The following is a 27,565-nucleotide window of genomic DNA, read 5'->3' on the forward strand; positions in this document are numbered from 1 at the left end:
TGTCACGATAACACAGACTGGTGAATGTTCAAAGGTTTGGAGGTAAGTACATCCATGCAGCATAATACCTCGCCACACCATAACACCTAGACCACCAAAACGATTATGTTCGACAATGTTCTTGGTGCATTACGTGTTCCAATCTCTCGCCCTGTGAGGGTACGTCCACAAACGTGTAGCACAGGATAGTTTCCGTGGTCCACGTGTTACGGGGTGGGGAGATATGATGTTGACTCGGCGGACTGACGTCCGAATCTTTGAACACGGCACACTCACCAGTCAACGTTATTCTGACCCTTTATTCCATCCGCAAGTGCGTCTTTCTGGGGCGTATTCGTCCCTGATTTCATTTTTATTGTGATGGCATTGAACAGCACAGGTGGAGGAGCTCTTGGAACGAGAGGACATTCAAAATGTTCAAATGTGTGTGAAATCTTATGGGACTTAACTGCTAAGGTCATCAGTCCCTAAACTTACAAACTACTTAACCTAAATTATCCTAAGGACAAACACACATACCCATGCCCGAGGGAGAACTCGAACCTCCGCCGGGACCAGCCGCACAGGGCATGACTGCCAAGCGCCTTAGACCGTTCGGCTAATCCCTCGCGGCGGACATTAAAAAAAAATAAATAAATAAATAAATCTCTAATGTGTGTGAAATCTTATGGGACTTAACCGCTAAGGTCATCAGTCCCTAAGCTTAAACACTACATAACCTAAATTATCCTAAGGACAAATACACACACCCATGCCCGAGGGAGGACTCGAACCTCCGCCGGCATCAGCCGCACAGTCCATGACTGCAGCGCCTCAGACCGCTCGGCTAAGAGGACATTCGGCGAATGGACTGGCCTGCCCCTTTTCCTGTGTTAAATCCCATCGTGGGCGTGTAGGATGCTTCGGTGAGACATATTACACCACTTTCACTATCCGGCAGTTGTCAACCAAGCTGGCGGAGGAATTGAAGGCCCTACTGAAAGAACTCCTTGCCAGCCTTTTGACCAGCACGGGAATACGTTACAAGAGCATGCACTGTCGTCAGTGGTGGTCACACACACCTCTGTAATGTCCAGGGGACGATCGTGATTCACAGCTACTTCAGTGTAATTATTGTCTTTGAAAAAAAAGTGTCATTTCTGATCGTCTTATTGCGTGCTTGTTTCTATTACCTCCAGCACAATTGTGCAGCAGTTCTTTCTATGTACGGTTCATGTTTCATCGAACTGTGTCCCTCGGCAGTGATAGATCATGGGAAAGGCATATTTTGCCCTTACGTGTGGTGCACCAGTGTATAATTTCATCGTTTAACGTCGATGTTAAAAATATCATTGTTTTGGGGTCGGTTATTATCGGCCATCGTGTTAAGGCGTCGATTATGAAATGAAAACCAGCTTCGGTGATTTGCAAATGTGCGCAGCACTAGTGGTATGCGGCGCGAGGAAGGCGAGGGGTGCGCCCGCTGACCTGTATCCTCTTCTCGAGGTGGCCGAGGCGGTCGAGGGCGAGCGCGGCCTGCTCGGCGACGGGCCTGGCGCGCTCGAGCGCGTCTCGCAGCCCCCTGGCGCAGAGCTGGGCGGCGCGCGCGGCCGCCTCCAGCGAGTGTCCGCGGTGGGCGGCGCCGGGCGCCTGCGCGCAGTCGCGGCACACGGGCCGCGCGCACGTCGCGCAGAACAGCCGCAGCTCCTGGCCCGGGTGCAGCGCGCACGTGGCCGGCGCGGGGCGGCGCGCCCCGGCGCTGGCAGCGGCAGCGGCAGCGGCAGCGGCAGAGGCGGCGGGGCGCGGGCGCCGCGCCTCGCCCAGCGAGAGCAGCGCGTGGGCTGACGTGGCCCGCTGGCGGCCGTGCGCCTCCGCGCAGAAGGCGCACAGCCACGACATGCAGTCCGCGCACCGGCTGCTCGCCTGCGGCACACCGCGCAATGCTCACTCGCAACTTATCAAAAGAGACACGAGCTCTACTTAACACACAGGGTTTCGGAATATTTATTAACGACAAAATCTAGAACGTAACTTAATTTTATACACACTGAAGCGCCAGGGAATCTGGTACAGGCATGCGTATTCAAATACAGAGCTACATGAACAGGCGGAATTCGGCGCTGCGGTCGGCAACTCCTATATAAGACAACAAGTGTCTGGTGCAGTTGTTACATCGATTACTGCTACTACAATGGCAGGTTATCAAGATTTAAGTGAGTTGAAAAAAAATGGTTCAAATAGCTCTGAGCACTATGGAACTTAACTGCTGTGGTCATCAGTCCCTTAGAACTTAGAACTACTTAAACCTAACTAACCTAAGGGCATCACACACATCCATGCACGAGGCAGGATTCGAACCTGCGACCGTAGTGGTCGGGCGGTTCCAGACTGTAGCACCTAGAACCGCTCGGCCACTCCGGCCGGCTAAGTGAGTTTGAACGCGGTGTTATAGTCGGCACTCGAGCGATGGGACACAGCATCTCCGAGGTAGCGATGAAGTGAGGATTTTCGTGTACGACTATTTCACGAGTGTAGTGTGAATATCAGGAATCTGGTAAAGCATCAAATCACCGACATTGCTGCGACTGGAAAAAGATCCAGCAAGAACGGCAGAAGACAGTCGTTCAACGTGACAGAAATGCAGCCTTTCCACAAATTGCTGCAGATTTCATTGCTGAGCCATCAACAAGTGTCAGCGAGCGAACCATTCAACGAAACGTAATCGGTATGGGCTTTCGGAGCAAAAGGCCCATTCGTGTACTCTTGATGACTGCACGACACAAAGCTTTACGCCTCGCCTGAGCTGGGCTTTCGGAGCAAAAGGCCCATTCGTGTACTCTTGATGACTGCACGACACAAAGCTTTACGCCTCGCCTGAGCCCATCAGCACTTACACTCGACTGTTGATGGCTGGAAACATGTTGCCTGGTCGGACGAGTCTCGTTTCAAATTCTATTGAGCGGATGGATGTGTACGGGTATGGAGACAGCCTCATGAATCCTTGGACTCTGCATGTCAGCAGGGGACTGCTCAGGATGCTACAGGCTCTGTAATGGCGAAGGGCGTGTGCAGTTGGAGGGATATGGGACGCCTGATACGTCTAAATACGACTCTGACAGATGACACGTGCGTAAGCATCCTGTCTGATCACCTGCATCCACTCATATCCATTGTGCATTCCGACAGACTAGGACAATTCCAGCAGGACAATGCGACATCCCACACGTCCAGAATTCCTACAGAGTGGCTCTAGTGACCAACTCACTGCCACTTTTCTGCAACTTAACAGACCAACATTTCATACGAACAAAGGACTATCGGACTCCGGAACTGAGGATGCTCTCACAAAGTGAACAATAAGATCACTGAAAAGATCGTTTAATTCTGAATGAAGTTTATGTATAAGTGGGGCCTCTTGTTGGAAGAATGCATTTAAGGAGTTGCCAGGTGGAAGAACAGAGAGAGAAACAAAAGGTAAAGCTTAGTACATGGATTTTAAAGCTGTGCCTTAACTTGTAGAAATTTTGAAGTGGCCTCATCAGGATATGATTCACAGAAGAATATTTTTAAAGGGTTCCACTGTTCTAAGACCCTTAATCCACGCTGTAGCAGAGGCAACCATCCAGTAGAAACATACATGAATATTTTATGTGACTTTTCTCCAAAGATTTGCTGAGATACCTCAAAAGCATTTTGCCTCTTTAAACTCTTTAATACGTAACAAGAAATGTCAATTAAAAGACAAGATCATTACAGCTCTTTTCAGCAGCTAAGTGCACAATATGACAAGCATAACCCTGCACGTGAATATTAGTATTTTTTTTCTTTACAAATAAAGGAACGTACACCTTTGTAAACAACAGTCATAGTACTTGCATTGTCACATGTTAAACGTATAGAATTGACATACTCCGTCGTCAGGCCACGAATGGCCTACCGGGACCATCCGACCGCCGTGTCATCCTCCGAGGAGGATGCGGATAGGAGGGGCGTGGGGTCAGCACACCGCTCTCCCGGTCGTTAAGATGGTTTTCTTTGACCGGAGCCGCTACTATTCGGTCGAGTAGCTCCTCAATTGGCATCACGAGGCTGAGTGCACCCCGAAAAATGGCAACAGCGCATGGCGGCTGGATGGTCACCCATCCAAGAGCCGGCCACGCCCGGCAGCGCTTAACTTCGGTGATCTCACGGGAACCGGTGTATCCACTGCGGCAAGGCCGTTGCCAAACGTATAGAATTATCTTACAAAATCTCGTTCTTCTTTAGTTCATTATCCAAAACACTGAATATTCCTTTATCTGTATTGTTGTTGGATTCTCGAATTGAGAGAATTGCTGTTGAAATCTGTATAGTTTCGGCGTCGAAAAGCGACACAACTACTGGGTAGGGCCTTTTTTTTCATTCATATCATTACTGCCGTCTGTTTCCAGGGCAAAGGGCTGGCATTTCATTTACTTTGTTACCTTTCCCTCAATTGCAGAAGCCACACTTTCAATTAGCGCTCCGGCTTTTGTCCCTGCACAACCGTATTTGGAGGCTATTTCCGAATGAGGAAACATTTTCTTGAACAAACGTCCTGCATGCTAAAGGTAAATTGTGCTCAAGAACGAATATCGTAAAAAACGTCTCTGCGTTTCTTACCAAACTTTCATTTAGTAAAAACTGTGAAATTCTTGTTCATGTCCCTCAGATTCATGGTATCTGAATGAATTTTGCTAGCCACGTGCTTGCGGCAATCGTCTCTTCCACCAAGCGCAACTGAAAAACACCGGCTACACCCTCTACACAAAACGGACGAGTCAGATTTGGAGGAGCGCAGTAAACAGGGCCATATACATTTTGCTGCACCTGAAATCGCTTCATTATTTATTTCAGTATCTTTCCAGCATATCTCCTCGGCATACGCTTAGCATGCGCTAGAAGAGCATTCTATGTTAATTTGCTTACGATAAATGCAATAAACGCTTGTTAATACGTCACGCACATGCATATTATTTGCTAAACGTAGCTTGACTCCAATTTGTAGTCGCAACAAAACTTTAAAGACACCAGCGCGGGAGCTCTCCAGGAAGAGCCAATATGTGACTAGGAAAGAGAAAAATTACGCAAGATATAAATAGTTCAAATGGCTCTGAGCACTATGGGACTTAACATTTATGGTCATCAGTCCCCTAGAACTTAAAACTACTTAAACCTAACTAACTTAAGGACATCACACAACACCCGGTCATCACGGGGCAGAGAAAATCCCTGACCCCGCCGGGAATCGAACCCGGGAACCCTGGCGTGGGAAGCGAGAACACTACCGCACGACCACGAGCTGCGGACGCGCAAGATATTCAAAACGATGAGTGAAGCCATATACCATACATGGTATTTGGTGTAATCAAAATTCTACGAGGCACACAAAAGGGCATGTATACCAACTGTTTACGAAAAATGTGAAAATAAATATTGTTGAGAATTCAAGTTGTAAAGATGCTCTTCACACGCTTACACTTACAAATCAACAAAAATAGATAAAATCGTAATTTTTGCCATATCGTTCGTAAAGTCGTAATTACTGGAGGAAATTAGTAATTATTACGATTGATTCGTAGTAGTTGGCATCTCTGCCTCTCGTTAGTGAAGCGTTGTTAGCAAACAGGAAAATAGTGTTTATGGCTTATCAGCTTATGATTAGAATACTAGTACAGAATCTGAATATGCAATAACAATAAATAAGGCTCAAGATCAGAGAGAAGGGGGAAGAGGAGATGGACAGATGGGTGAGAGGAAATGGAGATAGAAAGCGGAAAGGAAGAGGTGGATAGAGAGGGGCTGCAGGAGAAGATAGAGAGAGAGAGAGAGAGGAGAAGGAGAAGATGGACATAGAAAGGTACGGGAAAGTGACGGACAGAGAGAGTGGGAGAGAGAGGTGTCAGGAGGAGATCGAGAGAGAGGAGGGTGGAGAAGATCGACAGAGAAAGGGGGCCGGTGGTGATGCACAGAGAGAGGGAAAGAGAGACAGGGACAGGAGGAAATGGAGAGAGATGGGACGTGATGAACAGAGAGGGGGAGAAGGGGGAGATGTACGAAGATAGGGGGAGGAGGACGTGGACAGACAGGGGAGAAAAGGAGATTGGGACGTTTATCCAATTCCCGTACATATTAGAAACGTGTGCTTCCACCTTTCTTTCTTTTCCATTTAACCTGACTGAGCCACAGTAACGCGTGATTGAGACCAGCTGGTAAATCAATAAAAAAATTTAGAAAACATTTGTGTAACGACAAAATCGACTCTTTCCCATGGGTGGTTCTACACAGTGCTGCTGAGCAACGTCAGTACGTGGTGGAACGTACCATTTTTCGGATGCAGGCTTGAATCCGTCGCAGCATACTATCGATGAGATTATCAAGCCAGCACTGGTTCAAATTGTCCACAATGGCGATTCTGCGTAAGTCGTATAGAGTAAGTGGTCGTTGTCGACGTCCAAAAAGAGCTCCTTCAGTCGATTCCACGCATGCTCGAATGGCTCCATGGCAGGGGAACAGACAGGCCACTCCATTTTGGTGATTCTATCGTGCTGAAGGAACGTGTTCGCGAGAGCAGCACGATGATCACGTGAGTCATCATCCACAAAGATGAAATTGTAACCAAAATGATGGCGAAACTGTCCCATTATTGGTTGTTGAAACTCGGCCCTGTACCATTCAGCAGTGACTTGTCTTTGAGAACTACGAGGGGTGTACGGTGGCTCGACGTAATGCCACCGCAAAACATCACTCCATCACCACCTTGTCGCACATATGGGACAAAGTATTGGAGGTGCCCGATATTACCGGGTTGTCTCCAAACACGTTTTCTGCGATTATCAGGGTGCAAACAGATCCGAGTTTCTTCCGTAAACGATATCTGACGGCAATTCTGAGGCATCCGTTTTGCTACGATTGCTTACTCATCTGTAATGGACTCCATGGTGCTGTGGTGTACGATGTGGAGCTTACCATGGTCGTCGGGAATGGGGCTTCACATCATGCAATCGTCTCCTAACAGTTTGATGAGATATATGACGTCCGGTAGCTGCTTCGAACACCGAATTCAGTCCTGGAGCTCTTACACCAAGGTGCTTTGATTAAAAAATCTTAGATATCGATCATCTTGTGCACCTGTCGAGCTTTGACTGCCTGTGCGGTGTAAGTCCTCAACACTACCTGTCATGTTACTTTAAATCCGTCTTGATTGCAAATTTTTTTTATTATTCATATGACCGGTTTCGGTTCATTCAGAACCATCTTCAGATCTTTAAAAATAATTATACTAATTTACTATTTCACGAAAGCAAATCTTTTTCATCCTATCTTATCAACATCAAATGTACCAGAATGTACCTGATATTTAAGTTACAGGAGTAACCCGTCCAATTCAGCAACTTTCACAAGCTACGTCACATAAAATTGGTTGGCAGAGTGCACGTCATTTATATTAATTATGACACTATTACCGACAGGTGGCGTCTGGTACATTTGTTACATTCCATTTGCACATACTGTATTCAGTAGATCTTTTTTATATTAAAAATATTTAATTAAAATATGTAGATGTCAAAGCTAAAATCTGTACTTGTCAGGATTAAAAAACAGTAGAATTATCATTTTTATACGATCTAACAGGCATAGGGCGATTTATATATCTATGGTGCTGGTGTGAACTTGTTTTCTTCTACGGTCTGCTTCCGTGGTTCCCGCCACTTTGGTGTTGTGCCGCGGCCGCTCAGTCGTCTGCTGTCCATCGCCGCGGGCAGGAGGGCCGCACAGGAGGGCCCCGTCAACGACGCCAGGCGTTGCACGCGTCTTCCGGCTTCTCCACCGCGCACCATCTCTCATCCCTCGGCCTGGATCTCCATACGCAACAGTTGTCATCTTAGTAGGTCGTCATAAATGCTAAAATAGGCGTTATGATTGAATTCGCTTTGTTCGTTGAGGATTAAATCCGGATCTTTATTTTTATGGGTGTATATTTCGATCTCTTCTAAAATGTTAAGGAACCGTCCCTTGTGAGCTCTATGCAGGATGTCTAAGTTGTTTTCAATATTCGTGACTGAGTGCTTTGTCGCAGCCATATGCGCCCCAAAAGCTGTTTTGTTTTGAGAGTAGGTGTGCTCCCTGAATCTGGTTTCAAAGTTCCTACCAGTCTGCCCTATATATTGTTTACAGCAGTCATTACATTTGATTTTATATACACCTGAATCCTGAAGTTTATTCCTACTATTACATATTCTATGCCGGAGCTTCAATTTTAACAGATTTAACAGATTCAGGGAGCACACCTACTCTCAAAACAAAACAGCTTTTGGGGCGCATATGGCTGCGACAAAGCACTCAGTCACGAATATTGAAAACAACTTAGACATCCTGCATAGAGCTCACAAGGGACGGTTCCTTAACATTTTAGAAGAGATCGAAATATACACCCATAAAAATAAAGATCCGGATTTAATCCTCAACGAACAAAGCGAATTCAATCATAACGCCTATTTTAGCATTTATGACGACCTACTAAGATGACAACTGTTGCGTATGGAGATCCAGGCCGAGGGATGAGAGATGGTGCGCGGTGGAGAAGCCGGAAGACGCGTGCAACGCCTGGCGTCGTTGACGGGGCCCTCCTGTGCGGCCCTCTTGCCCGCGGCGATGGACAGCAGACGACTGAGCGGCCGCGGCACAACACCAAAGTGGCGGGAACCACGGAAGCAGACCGTAGAAGAAAACAAGTTCACACCAGCACCATAGATATATAAATCGCCCTATGCCTGTTAGATCGTATAAAAATGATAATTCTACTGTTTTTTAATCCTGACAAGTACAGATTTTAGCTTTGACATCTACATATTTTAATTAAATATTTTTAATATAAAAAAGATCTACTGAATACAGTATGTGCAAATGGAATGTAACAAATGTACCAGACGCCACCTGTCGGTAATAGTGTCATAATTAATATAAATGACGTGCACTCTGCCAACCAATTTTATGTGACGTAGCTTGTGAAAGTTGCTGAATTGGACGGGTTACTCCTGTAACTTAAATATCAGGTACGTTCTGGTACATTTGATGTTGATAAGATAGGATGAAAAAGATTTGCTTTCGTGAAATAGTAAATTAGTATAATTATTTTTACAGATCTGAAGATGGTTCTGAATGAACCGAAACCGGTCATATGAATAATAAAAAAAATTTGCAATCAAGACGGATTTAAAGTAACATAAAATCACTGATTGCTGTTATCCCATAAGACATTATGTCTGTTTTTGCAAGCTACCTGTCAGTTGGAACCGATTCTATGACGGCGCCACATAACGTTGATTTTGGTGCAAGCGTCGAGCAACTCCCCTGTTTTACAAGCGTTCCCTTATGTAGCTGACACTGTAGAAAGCCTTCGACATCGCATTGTTGAAGCTGTGAATTGGATAACGAGAGACCAACTGCTTCGTGTGTGGCAGGAAATGAGCGACGGTTTTGATATTTGGCGTGTAATATACGGTGCTCACATTGAGAGCATAAAAATGTGAACTTCTCAGGAACGTTGGAATTTGGAACTGTGCTCTATCTTTTGTAGTTTGAAAGCAATAAATGTTTGAAACCTACTTGTTACTTCGTTTTGAATGGTTCTCTATATATATCATGATCAAAGGCAAGAGTTTCCTGTTATTATTGATAAATGCAAAAGTTGTTTACAAATAACAGATATATGTTTTCTACAAGTTCGACGAAGTGTTGAAGCGATATTTGATATGATCTTGCTATGAATGCTGTTTACTTTCAAGTAACAGACAGGAGGGCAAGCATTTGGAAGATCAGTGTTCTGTACGTTACCCAGCCCTTTATACAGGGTATTACAAAAAGGTACGACCAAACTGTTAGGAAACATTCCTCACACACAAATAAAGAAAAGATGTTATGTGGACATGTGTCCGGAAACGCTTAATTTCCATGTTAGAGTTCATTTTAGTTTCGTCAGTATGTACTGTACTTCCTCGATTCACCGCCAGTTGGCCCAATTGAAGGAAGGTAATGTTGACTTCGGTGTTTGTGTCGACATCCGACTCATTGCTCTACAGTACTAGCATCAAGCACATCAGTACGTAGCATCAACAGGTTAGTGTTCATCACGAACGTGGTTTTGCAGTCAGTGCAATGTTTACAAATGCGGAGTTGGCAGATGCCCATTTGATGTATGGATTAGCACGGGGCAATAGCCGTGGCGCGGTACGTTTGTATCGAGACAGATTTCCAGAACGAAGGTGTCCCGACAGGAAGACGTTCGAAGCAATTGATCGGCGTCTCAGGGAGCGCGGAACATTCCAGCTTATGACTCGCGACTGGGGAAGACCTAGAACGACGAGGACACCTGCAATCGACGAGGCAATTCTTCGTGCAATTGACGATAACCCTAATGTCAGCGTCAGAGAAGTTGCTGCTGTACAAGGTAACGTTGACCACGTCACTGTATGGAGAGTGCTACGGGAGAACCAGTTGTTTCCGTACCATGTACAGCGTGTGCAGGCACTATAGGCAGCTGATTGGCCTGCACGGGTACACTTCTGCGAATGGTTCATCCAACAATGTGTCAATCCTAATTTCAGTGCAAATGTTCTCTTTACGGATGAGGCTTCATTCCAACGCGATCAAATTGTAAATTTTCACAATCAACATGTGTGGGCTGACGAGAATCCACACGCAATTGTGCAATCACGTCATCAATACAGATTTTGTGTGAACGTTTGGGCAGGCATTGTCGGTGATGTCTTGATTGGGCCCCATGTTCTTCCACCTACGCTCAATGGAGCACGTTATCATGATTTCATACGGGATACTCTACCTGTGCTGCTAGAACATGTGCCTTTACAAGTACGACACAACATGTGGTTCATGCACGATGGAGTTCCTGCACATTTCAGTCGAAATGTTCGTACGCTTCTCAACAACAGATTCGGTGACCGATGGATTGGTAGAGGCAGACCAATTCCATGGCCTCCACGCTCTCCTGACCTAAACCCTCTTGACTTTCATTTATGGGGGCATTTGAAAGCTCTTGTCTAGGCAAACCCGGTACCAAATGTAGAGACTCTTCGTGCTCGTATTGTGGACGGCTGTGATACAATATGCCATTCTCCAGAGCTGCATCAGCTCATCAGGGATTCCATGCGACGAGGGTGGATGCATGTATCCTCGCTAACGGAGGACATTTTGAACATTTCCTGTAACAAAGTGTTTGAAGTCACGCTGCTACGTTCTGTTGCTGTGTGTTTCCATTCCATGATTAATGTGATTTGAAGAGAAGTAATAAAATGAGCTCTAACATGGAAAGTAAGCGTTTCCGGACACATGTCCACATAACATATTTTCTTTCTTTGTGTGTGAGAAATGTTTCCTGAAAGTTTGGCCGTACCTTTTTGTAGCACCCTGTATATCATCAGCTTAATTTCTATACATTTTACCACATTCTGTTTTCAGGATAATCTAGTGAGACACTGGTCGCAAACGTAAAGAGAACTATCGTTAAGAGGTAGCGCCCAATAGGTATGCAACACACCTAACGTACAGGTAACGCGGGTACGACCTTAACTGATCGAAACTACTAGGAAAACTATCGAAGCCTACGCTTACTTACGATAGTCTACGGTAGGTTTACAACTCTACCTGAACGTTGGTGGAGCAGAGGTCGCAGAGCGGCGCTACGGCGGGCTCTGCGTCGTCGTGCGTCGCGGCGGCGGCCGGGGGCGCAGCGGAGGCGGCGGCGACGGGGGCGGCGCGCAGGCGGCTCTGCAGCGGGAAGTCGGGCGGCAGCGCGCGCACCCCGCCGGCGGCCAGCGGCTGCGCGCAGCCGCATGTGGGGCACTGCAGCGAGCGCGCCTCCCCGCTCCCGGACCCAGACCCGGACCCCGACCCAGAGCCGGACCCGCTCGCGTCCTCACCGGAACCTCCCAGGAACACCGAGTCCACTGCTGCGACACGACGCACACTTACCACGCTGCAACTTCTCAGCTCGCAACACGCCGTTCAACTTCAAAAAGTACTCATCCTGTGACAATACTTACATGTAATAAGTAATTAAAGCCGACTGCACGGGGACCGCGCAATCGAATGTTGAACATTGAATGTACCGAATTTCTGACGCCATAGTGTGGAAAAAGCACGTCGGGGAGTTGGTTGGTTGGTTGATTTGGGGGAGGAGACCAAACAGCGAGGTCATCGGTCTCATCGCAAAGGGAAGGATGGGGAAGGAAATAGGCCATGTTCTCTCAAGGGAACCATCCCGGAATTTGCCTGAAGTGATTTAGGGAAATCACGGAAAAGCTAGATCAGGATGGTCGGACGCGGGTGTGACTCACCGTACTTCCGAATGCGAGTCCGGTGTGCTAGCTACTGTGTCTCCTCGCTCGGTCGCTGGAGAGTTTTCTCGAATGTGCAGAGCAATGCCCAGCACGTCAGAATTCAGAAGGTGCGTTTGAACGTGGACCAATTAGATGGAAGAACGTCACATGCTTGCCATCTGGGGCCAACGAGAAATACTAGCCGTGTAATGAACTTGTGACGTCACACTAGTCATATTGTCCGTGAAGGGCCCACAGTAAATCAACATGTAATTGAGAAGTACCCACTAAAGTCCTTAACACTATGGCGTGGTATCGACAGCTTACATGGTTTTAAACGCGCAGTCAACAATTATTAAACTCGTCTGAAATAGCTACTCGGTTCCCGTCAGGGACAGTTGCTGGTATTTGTAAAACCTGCTGTCTGTCACATGCTGTGTGACATACGCGCCGCGGCCTGTTTTTCTCGTAGGCCCCGCTTTCCATCTCTCTTCGGTACACACTAGACGCCATATTGGCATTCAGTTGAAGTCCATAGGTAAATATGCCGTTTGTAAGCGTCCACAAATTGAGGATTTCTCGAAAACCCGTCGTTCATTATCTGCTTTGTTGTAATATAATGACGGGAAACATATTTGTGGTTAAATAATTTTTCTAACTTGCGTATTACGACAATGTGACATTTGAAGGCAACGCCACACGGAGGATCCAACAAAACGTATCGTTCTTGGCGCAATTTGCTGTGTTTAATTTTTACTTAACGACATATGTACGATAAAAGCTTTCAGGAGATGGTAAGAGGTCAAGTATGTGCGTAGTATGCCACTCATGGTCGGTATAGCGCAGTGAGTGGGGTTACGTACTTGTGAGGTATTGCGTGATGTATTGCTGGTTCGCGTCTCACTATTTCCAGAAATTTTTTTCCCGTGGCCTTCACGTTTTCTAATAGGACCTGATACTTTCTAATTAGTTTAATGAAAATATACTCTGTCATATTCGACGTTACGTACATATAAGCGCGGTGTTTCTGAGGAGTGAGTTTGATCGATTGGCTTAATCTACAAGACAGCTTCTATTACTTGCAGTAAGATTTTTTCACTGTCTTGTTTCAAGTTTTTTGTTTCACATATTGTAAAGATCCAACTACTGAATAGAAACAATAGAAAGAATGACATTAGAATTTTACTAAAAAGTGGGAATAATTTTTGTTATATGGTGAACTATTGTAAATTTGTATCGCAATATTGTAATGGAACTTTTATAAGCCCATGTCCTTATTCACTGGATAAGGTCCTTTCCTTTTTGCCTTATAACATGTTCATGATTATGAAAGTTTTTATTTATGTATGCTGTTGACAGAACATGACTAGTGTAATGACAAGGGAGGAAATGTACGTTTTAACAGAGCTAATGTAAGAATTTGACATACCCATTTCGTAGTGTGATTTTCGTGTCTGATACTGCCGACAACTGCTGCTGGAGCGCGTTGCGATCGCATCTACCACACATTCAGTAGCACGATGAACTCGGCACGGTCAACGCTGACGTTCAAAAGCGCGGTCCCTGTGCCGATGGCTTCAACGACCACTAGACTGTCAACAGTATTGTAATATTATCGAGCATCTATGGATAATAATGACGTTTCTCCAATACATTGTACCGGGTGGTTGTAATTAAAGTGTAGCTAATCACAGAGGTAAAATGTGGTCTGTAATTATCGTATGACAAGGAAATTTTGTAGATATTCTAATGAGTTAATGTGAAACAGATTTACACAGCATAAAAATTAGTTCCAATTTTGGCTACTAGATGCTAATCTAGCTCTGTGAATGCAAGACAGACGTATGGAAATGTTTTCATATGTAATGGGTTAGGAATGGGACATGGACAAAAAAGGCCAAACAAGAGAGAAAGGCATTATGGTGATTTTACTACCACTTCCACAATATCTTCACCACACTGAAGTGACAAAAGTCATGGGATGGCTCCTAATATCGCGTTGGCCCGCCTTTTGACCGGAGTAGTACAGCATTTTGACGTGGCTTGGACTCAACAAGTCGTTGGAAGTCCCCTGCAGAAATACTGAGGCATGCTGCCTCTATACCCGTCCAAAATTGCGTAAGGATTGACGGGGCAGGATTTTCTGCACGAACTGACCTCCCGATTATGTCCCATAAATGTTCGATGCGATTCATGTCAGGAGGCCTGTGTCGCCGAATCATTCCTAGAAATTGTCCAGAATGTTCTTCAAACCAAGTACAGACAGTTGTGACCCGCTGGCATGGCGCATTGTCATCCTTAAAAATTCCATCGCCGTTTGGAAACGTGAAGTTTAGGAATGGATGCCGGACGTAACCAATTCCAGTCAATGATTGGTCCAGTTCCATGTAAACACAGCTCATATCCTTATGGAGCCACCGCCATCTTGCACAGTGCCTTGTTGACATCTTGGGCCCATTCTTTAGTTGGGTTTTGCCACACTCGAGTCCTACCATCAGCTCTTAGCAACTGAAATCGGTCTCATCTGACCATGGCACGGTTTTTCAGTTGTCTAGGGTCCAACCGATAAGGTCATAGGCCCTAGAGAGGCGCTGTCGGCGATGTCGTGCTGTTAGCAAAGGCACTCCCATCGGTCGTCTGCTGCCTTAGCCCATTAACGCCAGCTTTCGACGCTCTGTCCTAACAGATACATTCGTCATACGTCCCACATTGACATCTGTGGTTATTTCACGCAACGTCGCTTATCTGTTAGCACTGACAAGTCTACGCAAGTGCCATTGCTCTAGGTCATTAAGCGAAGGCTGTTGGCCACTGTGTTCTTCGTGGTGAGAGGTAATGTCTGAAAATTGGTATTCTCGGCACACTCTTAACACTGTGGATCTCGGAATATAGAGTTCCCTAACGAGTTCCAAAACTGAATGTCCCATGCTTCTAGCTCAAGCTACCATTCCAAGTTCAAAGTCTGTTTATTCCTGCCATGTTGCCGTAATCACGTCGTAAATCTTTTCACATGAATCACCTCAGTACAAATGACAACTCCGCCATTGCACCCCTGTTTTATACGTTGTGTACGCGATACTACCGCCATCTGTATGTGTGCATATCGCTTAGTTTCATGACTTTCGTCACTTCAGTGTATGAGACATCGACGAGATGCTGTACAGAGCTTTATTTACACCTGGTGGCCAAAATTGAAAATAATTTTTTTCCAGCATAAATCTGTTCCACGTTCATACCTTACGTACAAAGTTTCGGTGCCATATAATAATTACACCCCGCACTGGACCTTCGCAAGTAGCTGCACTTTAATTATAATCACCCGGTACAATATATTGACAGGTCTACAGAAAACAGCCCAATATTTGTACACAAATCGGTGCTCACACTAAGAATAGCAGGCTATTAATTTGACTGCTACACTTACTCACCTCGGCATAAAAAAATGAGTTCTTTGTACATGCAAGCTACACGTGCTCCATACAATAAACTCTCTCAACAACATATTGGACAGAGGTCATCACATGTACGTACAGCCAAACACTTGTTACCAACAGTGCGGACCGAAAATTCCTTGGGGGACGAAATTAGGAGCGGGAACGATATTAGGCCCCCTTACCTTAGAATGAGCGAGTGACTATCCTTCAGAAAGATCTGATGGTCATTTGGTTCGCTTGATGTCAAGTCCATTAGCAAATTTTCATCCATCAGGCTTTCTCTTTTCTTATTCCATACCTTCGTCTATCGACACTTGCACTTTTTCTTTCCCCTAGTGCAAAACCGGCCCAAGGCCAAAATAACAGCTGGCACCCACATCCGTCATGTTTGCACTGCCGATATTTGGCATGAAGTTTCCACAATATTACTTCGCTGTCTCGAGCCAGCCACCAATATACTGTACAATATTATTTTCCTATATTATTGACAGCCTAGGAACTGCTTTATGTATGTGGTCATAGATACATTTAACACTGAAGTTGTGTAGTGGATGCACCCTTTATAGCTGGCAGTTGCAGCATCATACTGTGGTTGCAGAAGGGGCTAGGGAGAACTAATGGCATGCCTATTCTGCCTTTGGCGACCATTATGGTAACATCTGCTATATAGGATAGAAACCAATGTGTTTCAATAAACGTGAGTAGTAGCGCAACCTGCACGCCACCCCACTTTGCAGTGTTGCCACATTTATTCATGATGTCGGATCCAAGATGGAGGCAGTAGATATGGCAATGTCGCAATGACGTCATAGCGGTAAGTTCACATTTTGGCGGGAAAATAGGTCAATTGGGCTACCTCCACTAACCTAAGCCTCTCCCCTCCCCACCCCCAGAAAACGGCAGGAAGTTCAAATTTTGGCAGAAAAAAGGTCACTTGGGGTATCTCCAGTAACCTAAGAAAATGGCAGGAAAAAAGTTCACTTGGGCTACCTCCACTAACCTGTCATCTGACCGCCACCTCTCCCTAGGAATTGGCAGGGAGGACTCAGCCAGTGCTAGGCCACTGGATAGGATGGATGTAAGTTATTTTTTAATCCAGGGTTTATTTAAAGAATTTGTGGCAGTAGCTCCATCCAATGTGTTCACCACGAGGTCTCGAGTCCAACTGATCTAGTACACAATACTACTACCAGAGGGCAGTCTGAGGAGGGAGGAAATGGCGGGAAAAGGACTCATCCTGTGCTGGAACTGCTGGAGAGAGGAATGAGTGTATTTTATTTATTTTGGAACAATTTATTTAGCAATGAATTTCACGTAGTTCATTTATTACACTGATACAAAACACTCGCTCTGATGTGCTTGGGGTCATGCTACTTAGTCTGCAAACCTGCAAACCACTCGTAAATTATCGAAATAATGCGGTACACTGATGTACAGACACGCAAACAACTCGTAAATTACCAAAATAATTCATTGCACACACTAAAGAGCTGCAAACTACGCGTAGATCACCGAAATAATGTAGTACACTGATGTGCCGACATGAAAACAACTAGTAAATTACCTAAATAATGCAATACACATTATACAGACCCGCAAACTACTCGTAAACTGTCGAAATAATGCAGTATACTGATGTGCAGGCATGAAAACAACCTGTAAATGATAAGAACAACGCATTTAAAATGCTCTTCAGACACGCTCACTAATTCTAAACCGTCCAAATAATGCAGTACACTCCATACAGACCTGCAAACTACCCGTAATTTACCGAAATAATGCAGTACATTGATGCACAGACACGAAAACAACTGGTAAATTGTCAAAATAATGCATGTAAAAGGCTCTGCAAACACCCTCAAAACGCTTAAACAGTCGAAAATAATGCACTGCAAAAATACTCGCTGCATGTAAAAACCGCTTTCGAAGTATTGTCAACCACGATGCATCAGCAAATTGTTCCAACATGCACACGTGCCGACACTGCACGGGCACCTTGGAGGGCCAGCCGGACGCAAGCCAGCGCCAGAGCATAAGCCATCGCTCTCACACCACTGCTGCCTACAGTAAGCAAGTGAAAGTCGCATCTATTTTTGGGTATACGGCTAGAATTATTCAAGTGTTATGCTGACATCACATGTCTCTGAAAATAGAGACAATTCACCCTTTGGACTCGCAGGTGTTCACCATTCCTGGCGTGATGCCTCTCTACCTGCGGTCCAGCAAAGACCTAATTGCCCAGTGACTCACCCTCACAGACGCAGATAAAGGCTCTCAATGTTATACTGACATCACAGGTCACGCTATAGAAATCGGTTCCAATGTTTCCCAGAATAGCACAGGGTGCATTCTTCCTAGTGATCCTAACGGGACATGTGACTTGCGTCTAGCCGTCACGCGTTTACCTGCCAAGCTTGGCTGACGCATCACTGTGAAATGTTCACATAGCGACTCAGCATCACAGGTGCATCTAAAAGGTTCTCAGAGTTTACTGACATCACATGGATATGTAAATAAGAGCCAAGTCGACCTCTAGGAAATCGTAAAGTGTCATAGAAATGGTTAACGGTCGCTTTTGTAGGAGCTTTCATGATGTCTCAGCTTATCCACAGGGAAATTCTTGTCCTAACAGAACCTGTTTATGAAGATACACCAGAATAACGCCGAATGCACTCCTCTTGATGGTCGTACCGTGGCACCCCATCTGTCATGTGTTACCCTACCTGGAAACCGTTAAGTCCTGCTTTCAACAGACATCTCCGAAACGCAAACGTTCTCACTGCTATGTAGAGGCTCCTATGTCCCAGGCGCAAAGGATGTCTTGTGAATGAATGGAGCATTATGATTGGCTCTAACTGAGTTTACCCACCAAATTGCTAATGCTGCTGGTGTGTAAGCACTGTCTCCTTTTTTTTCTTCTTTCTGCAGACAAGACCTTCAGTGGCAAAAACTATTTTGTACAGATCGCCACAATGCACTGGCAATTAAACCCTGCAAAAGTGGCTTATAGATCATCAAATACAAAAAGACTCAATCAATTACACTGTTTTGCCACTGAGGATGGAAGGTTGAATATTAGAGAGTGAAACCAATGTCCAACCCTGAAATATATCCCTTTGTACCATGTCAATGTAGTAAACATACAGTTCGTATCCTGCGCCATATAAAATCGCCCCTTTCGCATCATGCATATAGCTATATAGCCAGATACTCGTACATATACCGCGAAGACAGACAGCATAAGCACTAGATTTTTCCCAGAAGGTCGGGCGATCATCCACTGCTGCCAATGGTCACAAGTCTTGCCCTCCCAAGGCGTGACCAGCGTGAACTCATCGGACCAAAGTCACTCTCAGAACTGTTGTAGAAAGTCGGGCTCGTTTCCCCTCAGCACAAAGGCGTTACTGTTTCTGGCCTCGACCTGCTTGCTTGCTTGCATTCTACACACTTCTCCAGATTCTGGGATTACAAGAACACATGTATTTTCACATGGTTTGCCAGAATACTATACCATTTACGCGATACTTCTCGATATCAAGCACAATTACACTGTTTTGCTACTGAGGATGGAAGGTTGAATATTAGAGAGTGAAACCAATGTCCAACCCTGAAATACACTCCTGGAAATGGAAAAAAGAACACATTAACACCGGTGTGTCAGACCCACCATACTTGCTCCGGACACTGCGAGAGGGCTGTACAAGCAATGATCACACGCACGGCACAGCGGACACACCAGGAACCGCGGTGTTGGCCGTCGAATGGCGCTAGCTGCGCAGCATTTGTGCACCGCCGCCGTCAGTGTCAGCCAGTTTGCCGTGGCATACGGAGCTCCATCGCAGTCTTTAACACTGGTAGCATGCCGCGACAGGGTGGACGTGAACCGTATGTGCAGTTGACGGACTTTGAGCGAGGGCGTATAGTGGGCATGCGGGAGGCCGGGTGGACGTACCGCCGAATTGCTCAACACGTGGGGCGTGAGGTCTCCACAGTACATCGATGTTGTCGCCAGTGATCGGCGGAAGGTGCACGTGCCCGTCGACCTGGGACCGGACCGCAGCGACGCACGGATGCACGCCAAGACCGTAGGATCCTACGCAGTGCCGTAGGGGACCGCACCGCCACTTCCCAGCAAATTAGGGACACTGTTGCTCCTGGGGTATCGGCGAGGACCATTCGCAACCGTCTCCATGAAGCTGGGCTATGGTCCCGCACACCGTTAGGCCGTCTTCCGCTCACGCCCCAACATCGTGCAGCCCGCCTCCAGTGGTGTCGCGACAGGCGCGAATGGAGGGACGAATGGAGACGTGTCGTCTTCAGCGATGAGAGTCGCTTCTGCCTTGGTGCCAGTGATGGTCGTATGCGTGTTTGGCGCCGTGCAGGTGAGCGCCACAATCAGGACTGCATACGACCGAGGCACACAGGGCCAACACCGGGCATCATGGTGTGGGGGGCGATCTCCTACACTGGCCGTACACCACTGGTGATCGTCGAGGGGACACTGAATAGTGCACGGTACATCCAAACCGTCATCGAACCCATCGTTCTACCATTCCTAGACCGGCAAGGGAACTTGCTGTTCCAACAGGACAATGCACGTCCGCATGTATCCCGTGCCACTCAACGTGCTCTAGAAGGTGTAAGTCAACTACCCTGGCCAGCAAGATCTCCGGATCTGTCCCCCATTGAGCAAGTTTGGGACTGGATGAAGCGTCGTATCACGCGGTCTGCACGTCCAGCACGAACGCTGGTCCAACTGAGGCGCCAGGTGGAAATGGCATGGCAAGCCGTTCCACAGGACTACATCCAGCATCTCTACGATCGTCTCCATGGGAGAATAGCAGCCTGCATTGCTGCGAAAGGTGGATATACACTGTACTAGTGCCGACATTGTGCATGCTCTGTTGCCTGTGTCTATGTGCCTGTGGTTCTGTCAGTGTGATCATGTGATGTATCTGACCCCAGGAATGTGTCAATAAAGTTTCCCCTTCCTGGGACAATGAATTCACGGTGTTCTTATTTCAATTTCCAGGAGTGTATATCCCTTTGTACCATGTCAATGTAGTAAACATACAATTCGTATCCTGCGCCGTATAAAATCGCCCCTTTTGCATCATGCATATAGCTATCGACCACCAGACACTCGTACATATACCGCGAAGACAGACAGCATAAGCACTAGATTTTTCCCAGAAGGTCGGGCGATCATCCACTGCTGCCAATGGTCACAAGTCTTGCCCTCCCAAGGCGTGACCAGCGTGAACTCATCGGACCAAAGTCACTCTCAGAACTGTTGTAGAAAGTCGGGCTCGTTTCCCCTCAGCACAAAGGCGTTACTGTTTCTGGCCTCGACCTGCTTGCTTGCTTGCATTCTACACACTTCTCCAGATTCTGGGATTACAAGAACACATGTATTTTCACATGGTTTGCCGGAATGCTATACCATTTACGCGATACTTCTCTATATCAAGCACAATTACACTGTTTTGCCACTGAGGATGGAAGGTTGAATATTAGAGAGTGAAACCAATGTCCAACCCTGAAATATATCCCTTTGTACCATGTCAATGTAGTAAACATACAATTCGTATCCTGCGCCGTATAAAATCGCCCCTTTTGCATCATGCATATAGCTATCGACCACCAGACACTCGTACATATACCGCGAAGACAGACAGCATAAGCACTAGATTTTTCCCAGAAGGTCGGGCGATCATCCACTGCTGCCAATGGTCACAAGTCTTGCCCTCCCAAGGCGTGACCAGCGTGAACTCATCGGACCAAAGTCACTCTCAGAACTGTTGTAGAAAGTCGGGCTCGTTTCCCCTCAGCACAAAGGCGTTACTGTTTCTGGCCTCGACCTGCTTGCTTGCTTGCATTCTACACACTTCTCCAGATTCTGGGATTACAAGAACACATGTATTTTCACATGGTTTGCCGGAATGCTATACCATTTACGCGATACTTCTCTATATCAAGCACAATTACACTGTTTTGCCACTGAGGATGGAAGGTTGAATATTAGAGAGTGAAACCAATGTCCAACCCTGAAATATATCCCTTTGTACCATGTCAATGTAGTAAACATACAATTCGTATCCTGCGCCGTATAAAATCGCCCCTTTTGCATCATGCATATAGCTATCGACCACCAGACACTCGTACATATACCGCGAAGACAGACAGCATAAGCACTAGATTTTTCCCAGAAGGTCGGGCGATCATCCACTGCTGCCAATGGTCACAAGTCTTGCCCTCCCAAGGCGTGACCAGCGTGAACTCATCGGACCAAAGTCACTCTCAGAACTGTTGTAGAAAGTCGGGCTCGTTTCCCCTCAGCACAAAGGCGTTACTGTTTCTGGCCTCGACCTGCTTGCTTGCTTGCATTCTACACACTTCTCCAGATTCTGGGATTACAAGAACACATGTATTTTCACATGGTTTGCCGGAATGCTATACCATTTACGCGATACTTCTCTATATCAAGCACAATTACACTGTTTTGCCACTGAGGATGGAAGGTTGAATATTAGAGAGTGAAACCAATGTCCAACCCTGAAATATATCCCTTTGTACCATGTCAATGTAGTAAACATACAATTCGTATCCTGCGCCGTATAAAATCGCCCCTTTTGCATCATGCATATAGCTATCGACCACCAGACACTCGTACATATACCGCGAAGACAGACAGCATAAGCACTAGATTTTTCCCAGAAGGTCGGGCGATCATCCACTGCTGCCAATGGTCACAAGTCTTGCCCTCCCAAGGCGTGACCAGCGTGAACTCATCGGACCAAAGTCACTCTCAGAACTGTTGTAGAAAGTCGGGCTCGTTTCCCCTCAGCACAAAGGCGTTACTGTTTCTGGCCTCGACCTGCTTGCTTGCTTGCATTCTACACACTTCTCCAGATTCTGGGATTACAAGAACACATGTATTTTCACATGGTTTGCCGGAATGCTATACCATTTACGCGATACTTCTCTATATCAAGCACAATTACACTGTTTTGCCACTGAGGATGGAAGGTTGAATATTAGAGAGTGAAACCAATGTCCAACCCTGAAATATATCCCTTTGTACCATGTCAATGTAGTAAACATACAATTCGTATCCTGCGCCGTATAAAATCGCCCCTTTTGCATCATGCATATAGCTATCGACCACCAGACACTCGTACATATACCGCGAAGACAGACAGCATAAGCACTAGATTTTTCCCAGAAGGTCGGGCGATCATCCACTGCTGCCAATGGTCACAAGTCTTGCCCTCCCAAGGCGTGACCAGCGTGAACTCATCGGACCAAAGTCACTCTCAGAACTGTTGTAGAAAGTCGGGCTCGTTTCCCCTCAGCACAAAGGCGTTACTGTTTCTGGCCTCGACCTGCTTGCTTGCTTGCATTCTACACACTTCTCCAGATTCTGGGATTACAAGAACACATGTATTTTCACATGGTTTGCCGGAATGCTATACCATTTACGCGATACTTCTCTATATCAAGCACAATTACACTGTTTTGCCACTGAGGATGGAAGGTTGAATATTAGAGAGTGAAACCAATGTCCAACCCTGAAATATATCCCTTTGTACCATGTCAATGTAGTAAACATACAATTCGTATCCTGCGCCGTATAAAATCGCCCCTTTTGCATCATGCATATAGCTATCGACCACCAGACACTCGTACATATACCGCGAAGACAGACAGCATAAGCACTAGATTTTTCCCAGAAGGTCGGGCGATCATCCACTGCTGCCAATGGTCACAAGTCTTGCCCTCCCAAGGCGTGACCAGCGTGAACTCATCGGACCAAAGTCACTCTCAGAACTGTTGTAGAAAGTCGGGCTCGTTTCCCCTCAGCACAAAGGCGTTACTGTTTCTGGCCTCGACCTGCTTGCTTGCTTGCATTCTACACACTTCTCCAGATTCTGGGATTACAAGAACACATGTATTTTCACATGGTTTGCCGGAATGCTATACCATTTACGCGATACTTCTCTATATCAAGCACAATTACACTGTTTTGCCACTGAGGATGGAAGGTTGAATATTAGAGAGTGAAACCAATGTCCAACCCTGAAATATATCCCTTTGTACCATGTCAATGTAGTAAACATACAATTCGTATCCTGCGCCGTATAAAATCGCCCCTTTTGCATCATGCATATAGCTATCGACCACCAGACACTCGTACATATACCGCGAAGACAGACAGCATAAGCACTAGATTTTTCCCAGAAGGTCGGGCGATCATCCACTGCTGCCAATGGTCACAAGTCTTGCCCTCCCAAGGCGTGACCAGCGTGAACTCATCGGACCAAAGTCACTCTCAGAACTGTTGTAGAAAGTCGGGCTCGTTTCCCCTCAGCACAAAGGCGTTACTGTTTCTGGCCTCGACCTGCTTGCTTGCTTGCATTCTACACACTTCTCCAGATTCTGGGATTACAAGAACACATGTATTTTCACATGGTTTGCCGGAATGCTATACCATTTACGCGATACTTCTCTATATCAAGCACAATTACACTGTTTTGCCACTGAGGATGGAAGGTTGAATATTAGAGAGTGAAACCAATGTCCAACCCTGAAATATATCCCTTTGTACCATGTCAATGTAGTAAACATACAATTCGTATCCTGCGCCGTATAAAATCGCCCCTTTTGCATCATGCATATAGCTATCGACCACCAGACACTCGTACATATACCGCGAAGACAGACAGCATAAGCACTAGATTTTTCCCAGAAGGTCGGGCGATCATCCACTGCTGCCAATGGTCACAAGTCTTGCCCTCCCAAGGCGTGACCAGCGTGAACTCATCGGACCAAAGTCACTCTCAGAACTGTTGTAGAAAGTCGGGCTCGTTTCCCCTCAGCACAAAGGCGTTACTGTTTCTGGCCTCGACCTGCTTGCTTGCTTGCATTCTACACACTTCTCCAGATTCTGGGATTACAAGAACACATGTATTTTCACATGGTTTGCCGGAATGCTATACCATTTACGCGATACTTCTCTATATCAAGCACAATTACACTGTTTTGCCACTGAGGATGGAAGGTTGAATATTAGAGAGTGAAACCAATGTCCAACCCTGAAATATATCCCTTTGTACCATGTCAATGTAGTAAACATACAATTCGTATCCTGCGCCGTATAAAATCGCCCCTTTTGCATCATGCATATAGCTATCGACCACCAGACACTCGTACATATACCGCGAAGACAGACAGCATAAGCACTAGATTTTTCCCAGAAGGTCGGGCGATCATCCACTGCTGCCAATGGTCACAAGTCTTGCCCTCCCAAGGCGTGACCAGCGTGAACTCATCGGACCAAAGTCACTCTCAGAACTGTTGTAGAAAGTCGGGCTCGTTTCCCCTCAGCACAAAGGCGTTACTGTTTCTGGCCTCGACCTGCTTGCTTGCTTGCATTCTACACACTTCTCCAGATTCTGGGATTACAAGAACACATGTATTTTCACATGGTTTGCCGGAATGCTATACCATTTACGCGATACTTCTCTATATCAAGCACAATTACACTGTTTTGCCACTGAGGATGGAAGGTTGAATATTAGAGAGTGAAACCAATGTCCAACCCTGAAATATATCCCTTTGTACCATGTCAATGTAGTAAACATACAATTCGTATCCTGCGCCGTATAAAATCGCCCCTTTTGCATCATGCATATAGCTATCGACCACCAGACACTCGTACATATACCGCGAAGACAGACAGCATAAGCACTAGATTTTTCCCAGAAGGTCGGGCGATCATCCACTGCTGCCAATGGTCACAAGTCTTGCCCTCCCAAGGCGTGACCAGCGTGAACTCATCGGACCAAAGTCACTCTCAGAACTGTTGTAGAAAGTCGGGCTCGTTTCCCCTCAGCACAAAGGCGTTACTGTTTCTGGCCTCGACCTGCTTGCTTGCTTGCATTCTACACACTTCTCCAGATTCTGGGATTACAAGAACACATGTATTTTCACATGGTTTGCCGGAATGCTATACCATTTACGCGATACTTCTCTATATCAAGCACAATTACACTGTTTTGCCACTGAGGATGGAAGGTTGAATATTAGAGAGTGAAACCAATGTCCAACCCTGAAATATATCCCTTTGTACCATGTCAATGTAGTAAACATACAATTCGTATCCTGCGCCGTATAAAATCGCCCCTTTTGCATCATGCATATAGCTATCGACCACCAGACACTCGTACATATACCGCGAAGACAGACAGCATAAGCACTAGATTTTTCCCAGAAGGTCGGGCGATCATCCACTGCTGCCAATGGTCACAAGTCTTGCCCTCCCAAGGCGTGACCAGCGTGAACTCATCGGACCAAAGTCACTCTCAGAACTGTTGTAGAAAGTCGGGCTCGTTTCCCCTCAGCACAAAGGCGTTACTGTTTCTGGCCTCGACCTGCTTGCTTGCTTGCATTCTACACACTTCTCCAGATTCTGGGATTACAAGAACACATGTATTTTCACATGGTTTGCCGGAATGCTATACCATTTACGCGATACTTCTCTATATCAAGCACAATTACACTGTTTTGCCACTGAGGATGGAAGGTTGAATATTAGAGAGTGAAACCAATGTCCAACCCTGAAATATATCCCTTTGTACCATGTCAATGTAGTAAACATACAATTCGTATCCTGCGCCGTATAAAATCGCCCCTTTTGCATCATGCATATAGCTATCGACCACCAGACACTCGTACATATACCGCGAAGACAGACAGCATAAGCACTAGATTTTTCCCAGAAGGTCGGGCGATCATCCACTGCTGCCAATGGTCACAAGTCTTGCCCTCCCAAGGCGTGACCAGCGTGAACTCATCGGACCAAAGTCACTCTCAGAACTGTTGTAGAAAGTCGGGCTCGTTTCCCCTCAGCACAAAGGCGTTACTGTTTCTGGCCTCGACCTGCTTGCTTGCTTGCATTCTACACACTTCTCCAGATTCTGGGATTACAAGAACACATGTATTTTCACATGGTTTGCCGGAATGCTATACCATTTACGCGATACTTCTCTATATCAAGCACAATTACACTGTTTTGCCACTGAGGATGGAAGGTTGAATATTAGAGAGTGAAACCAATGTCCAACCCTGAAATATATCCCTTTGTACCATGTCAATGTAGTAAACATACAATTCGTATCCTGCGCCGTATAAAATCGCCCCTTTTGCATCATGCATATAGCTATCGACCACCAGACACTCGTACATATACCGCGAAGACAGACAGCATAAGCACTAGATTTTTCCCAGAAGGTCGGGCGATCATCCACTGCTGCCAATGGTCACAAGTCTTGCCCTCCCAAGGCGTGACCAGCGTGAACTCATCGGACCAAAGTCACTCTCAGAACTGTTGTAGAAAGTCGGGCTCGTTTCCCCTCAGCACAAAGGCGTTACTGTTTCTGGCCTCGACCTGCTTGCTTGCTTGCATTCTACACACTTCTCCAGATTCTGGGATTACAAGAACACATGTATTTTCACATGGTTTGCCGGAATGCTATACCATTTACGCGATACTTCTCTATATCAAGCACAATTACACTGTTTTGCCACTGAGGATGGAAGGTTGAATATTAGAGAGTGAAACCAATGTCCAACCCTGAAATATATCCCTTTGTACCATGTCAATGTAGTAAACATACAATTCGTATCCTGCGCCGTATAAAATCGCCCCTTTTGCATCATGCATATAGCTATCGACCACCAGACACTCGTACATATACCGCGAAGACAGACAGCATAAGCACTAGATTTTTCCCA

The 27,565-nt window shown here is 46.1% G+C and overlaps 1 protein-coding gene across 1 annotated transcript in view; it reads right to left on the reverse strand.

Annotated features, from left to right (window-relative positions):
- Window positions 1-27,565, reverse strand: part of LOC124613529 (tripartite motif-containing protein 45) — a 169,788-nt gene that overhangs the window by 71,253 nt on the left and 70,970 nt on the right. The window contains exons 3-6 of the mRNA XM_047142239.1: window positions 11,847-11,963; window positions 11,662-11,708; window positions 1,784-1,902; window positions 1,468-1,738 (exon numbers count right to left, since the gene is read on the reverse strand). Coding sequence (XP_046998195.1) covers window positions 1,468-1,738; window positions 1,784-1,902; window positions 11,662-11,708; window positions 11,847-11,963 — 554 coding nt within the window. The remainder of the gene's footprint in view (window positions 1-1,467; window positions 1,739-1,783; window positions 1,903-11,661; window positions 11,709-11,846; window positions 11,964-27,565) is intronic.

This window comes from Schistocerca americana, chromosome 4 (genome assembly GCF_021461395.2).
Source record: "Schistocerca americana isolate TAMUIC-IGC-003095 chromosome 4, iqSchAmer2.1, whole genome shotgun sequence".
NCBI classification, from domain to species: domain Eukaryota; kingdom Metazoa; phylum Arthropoda; class Insecta; order Orthoptera; family Acrididae; genus Schistocerca; species Schistocerca americana.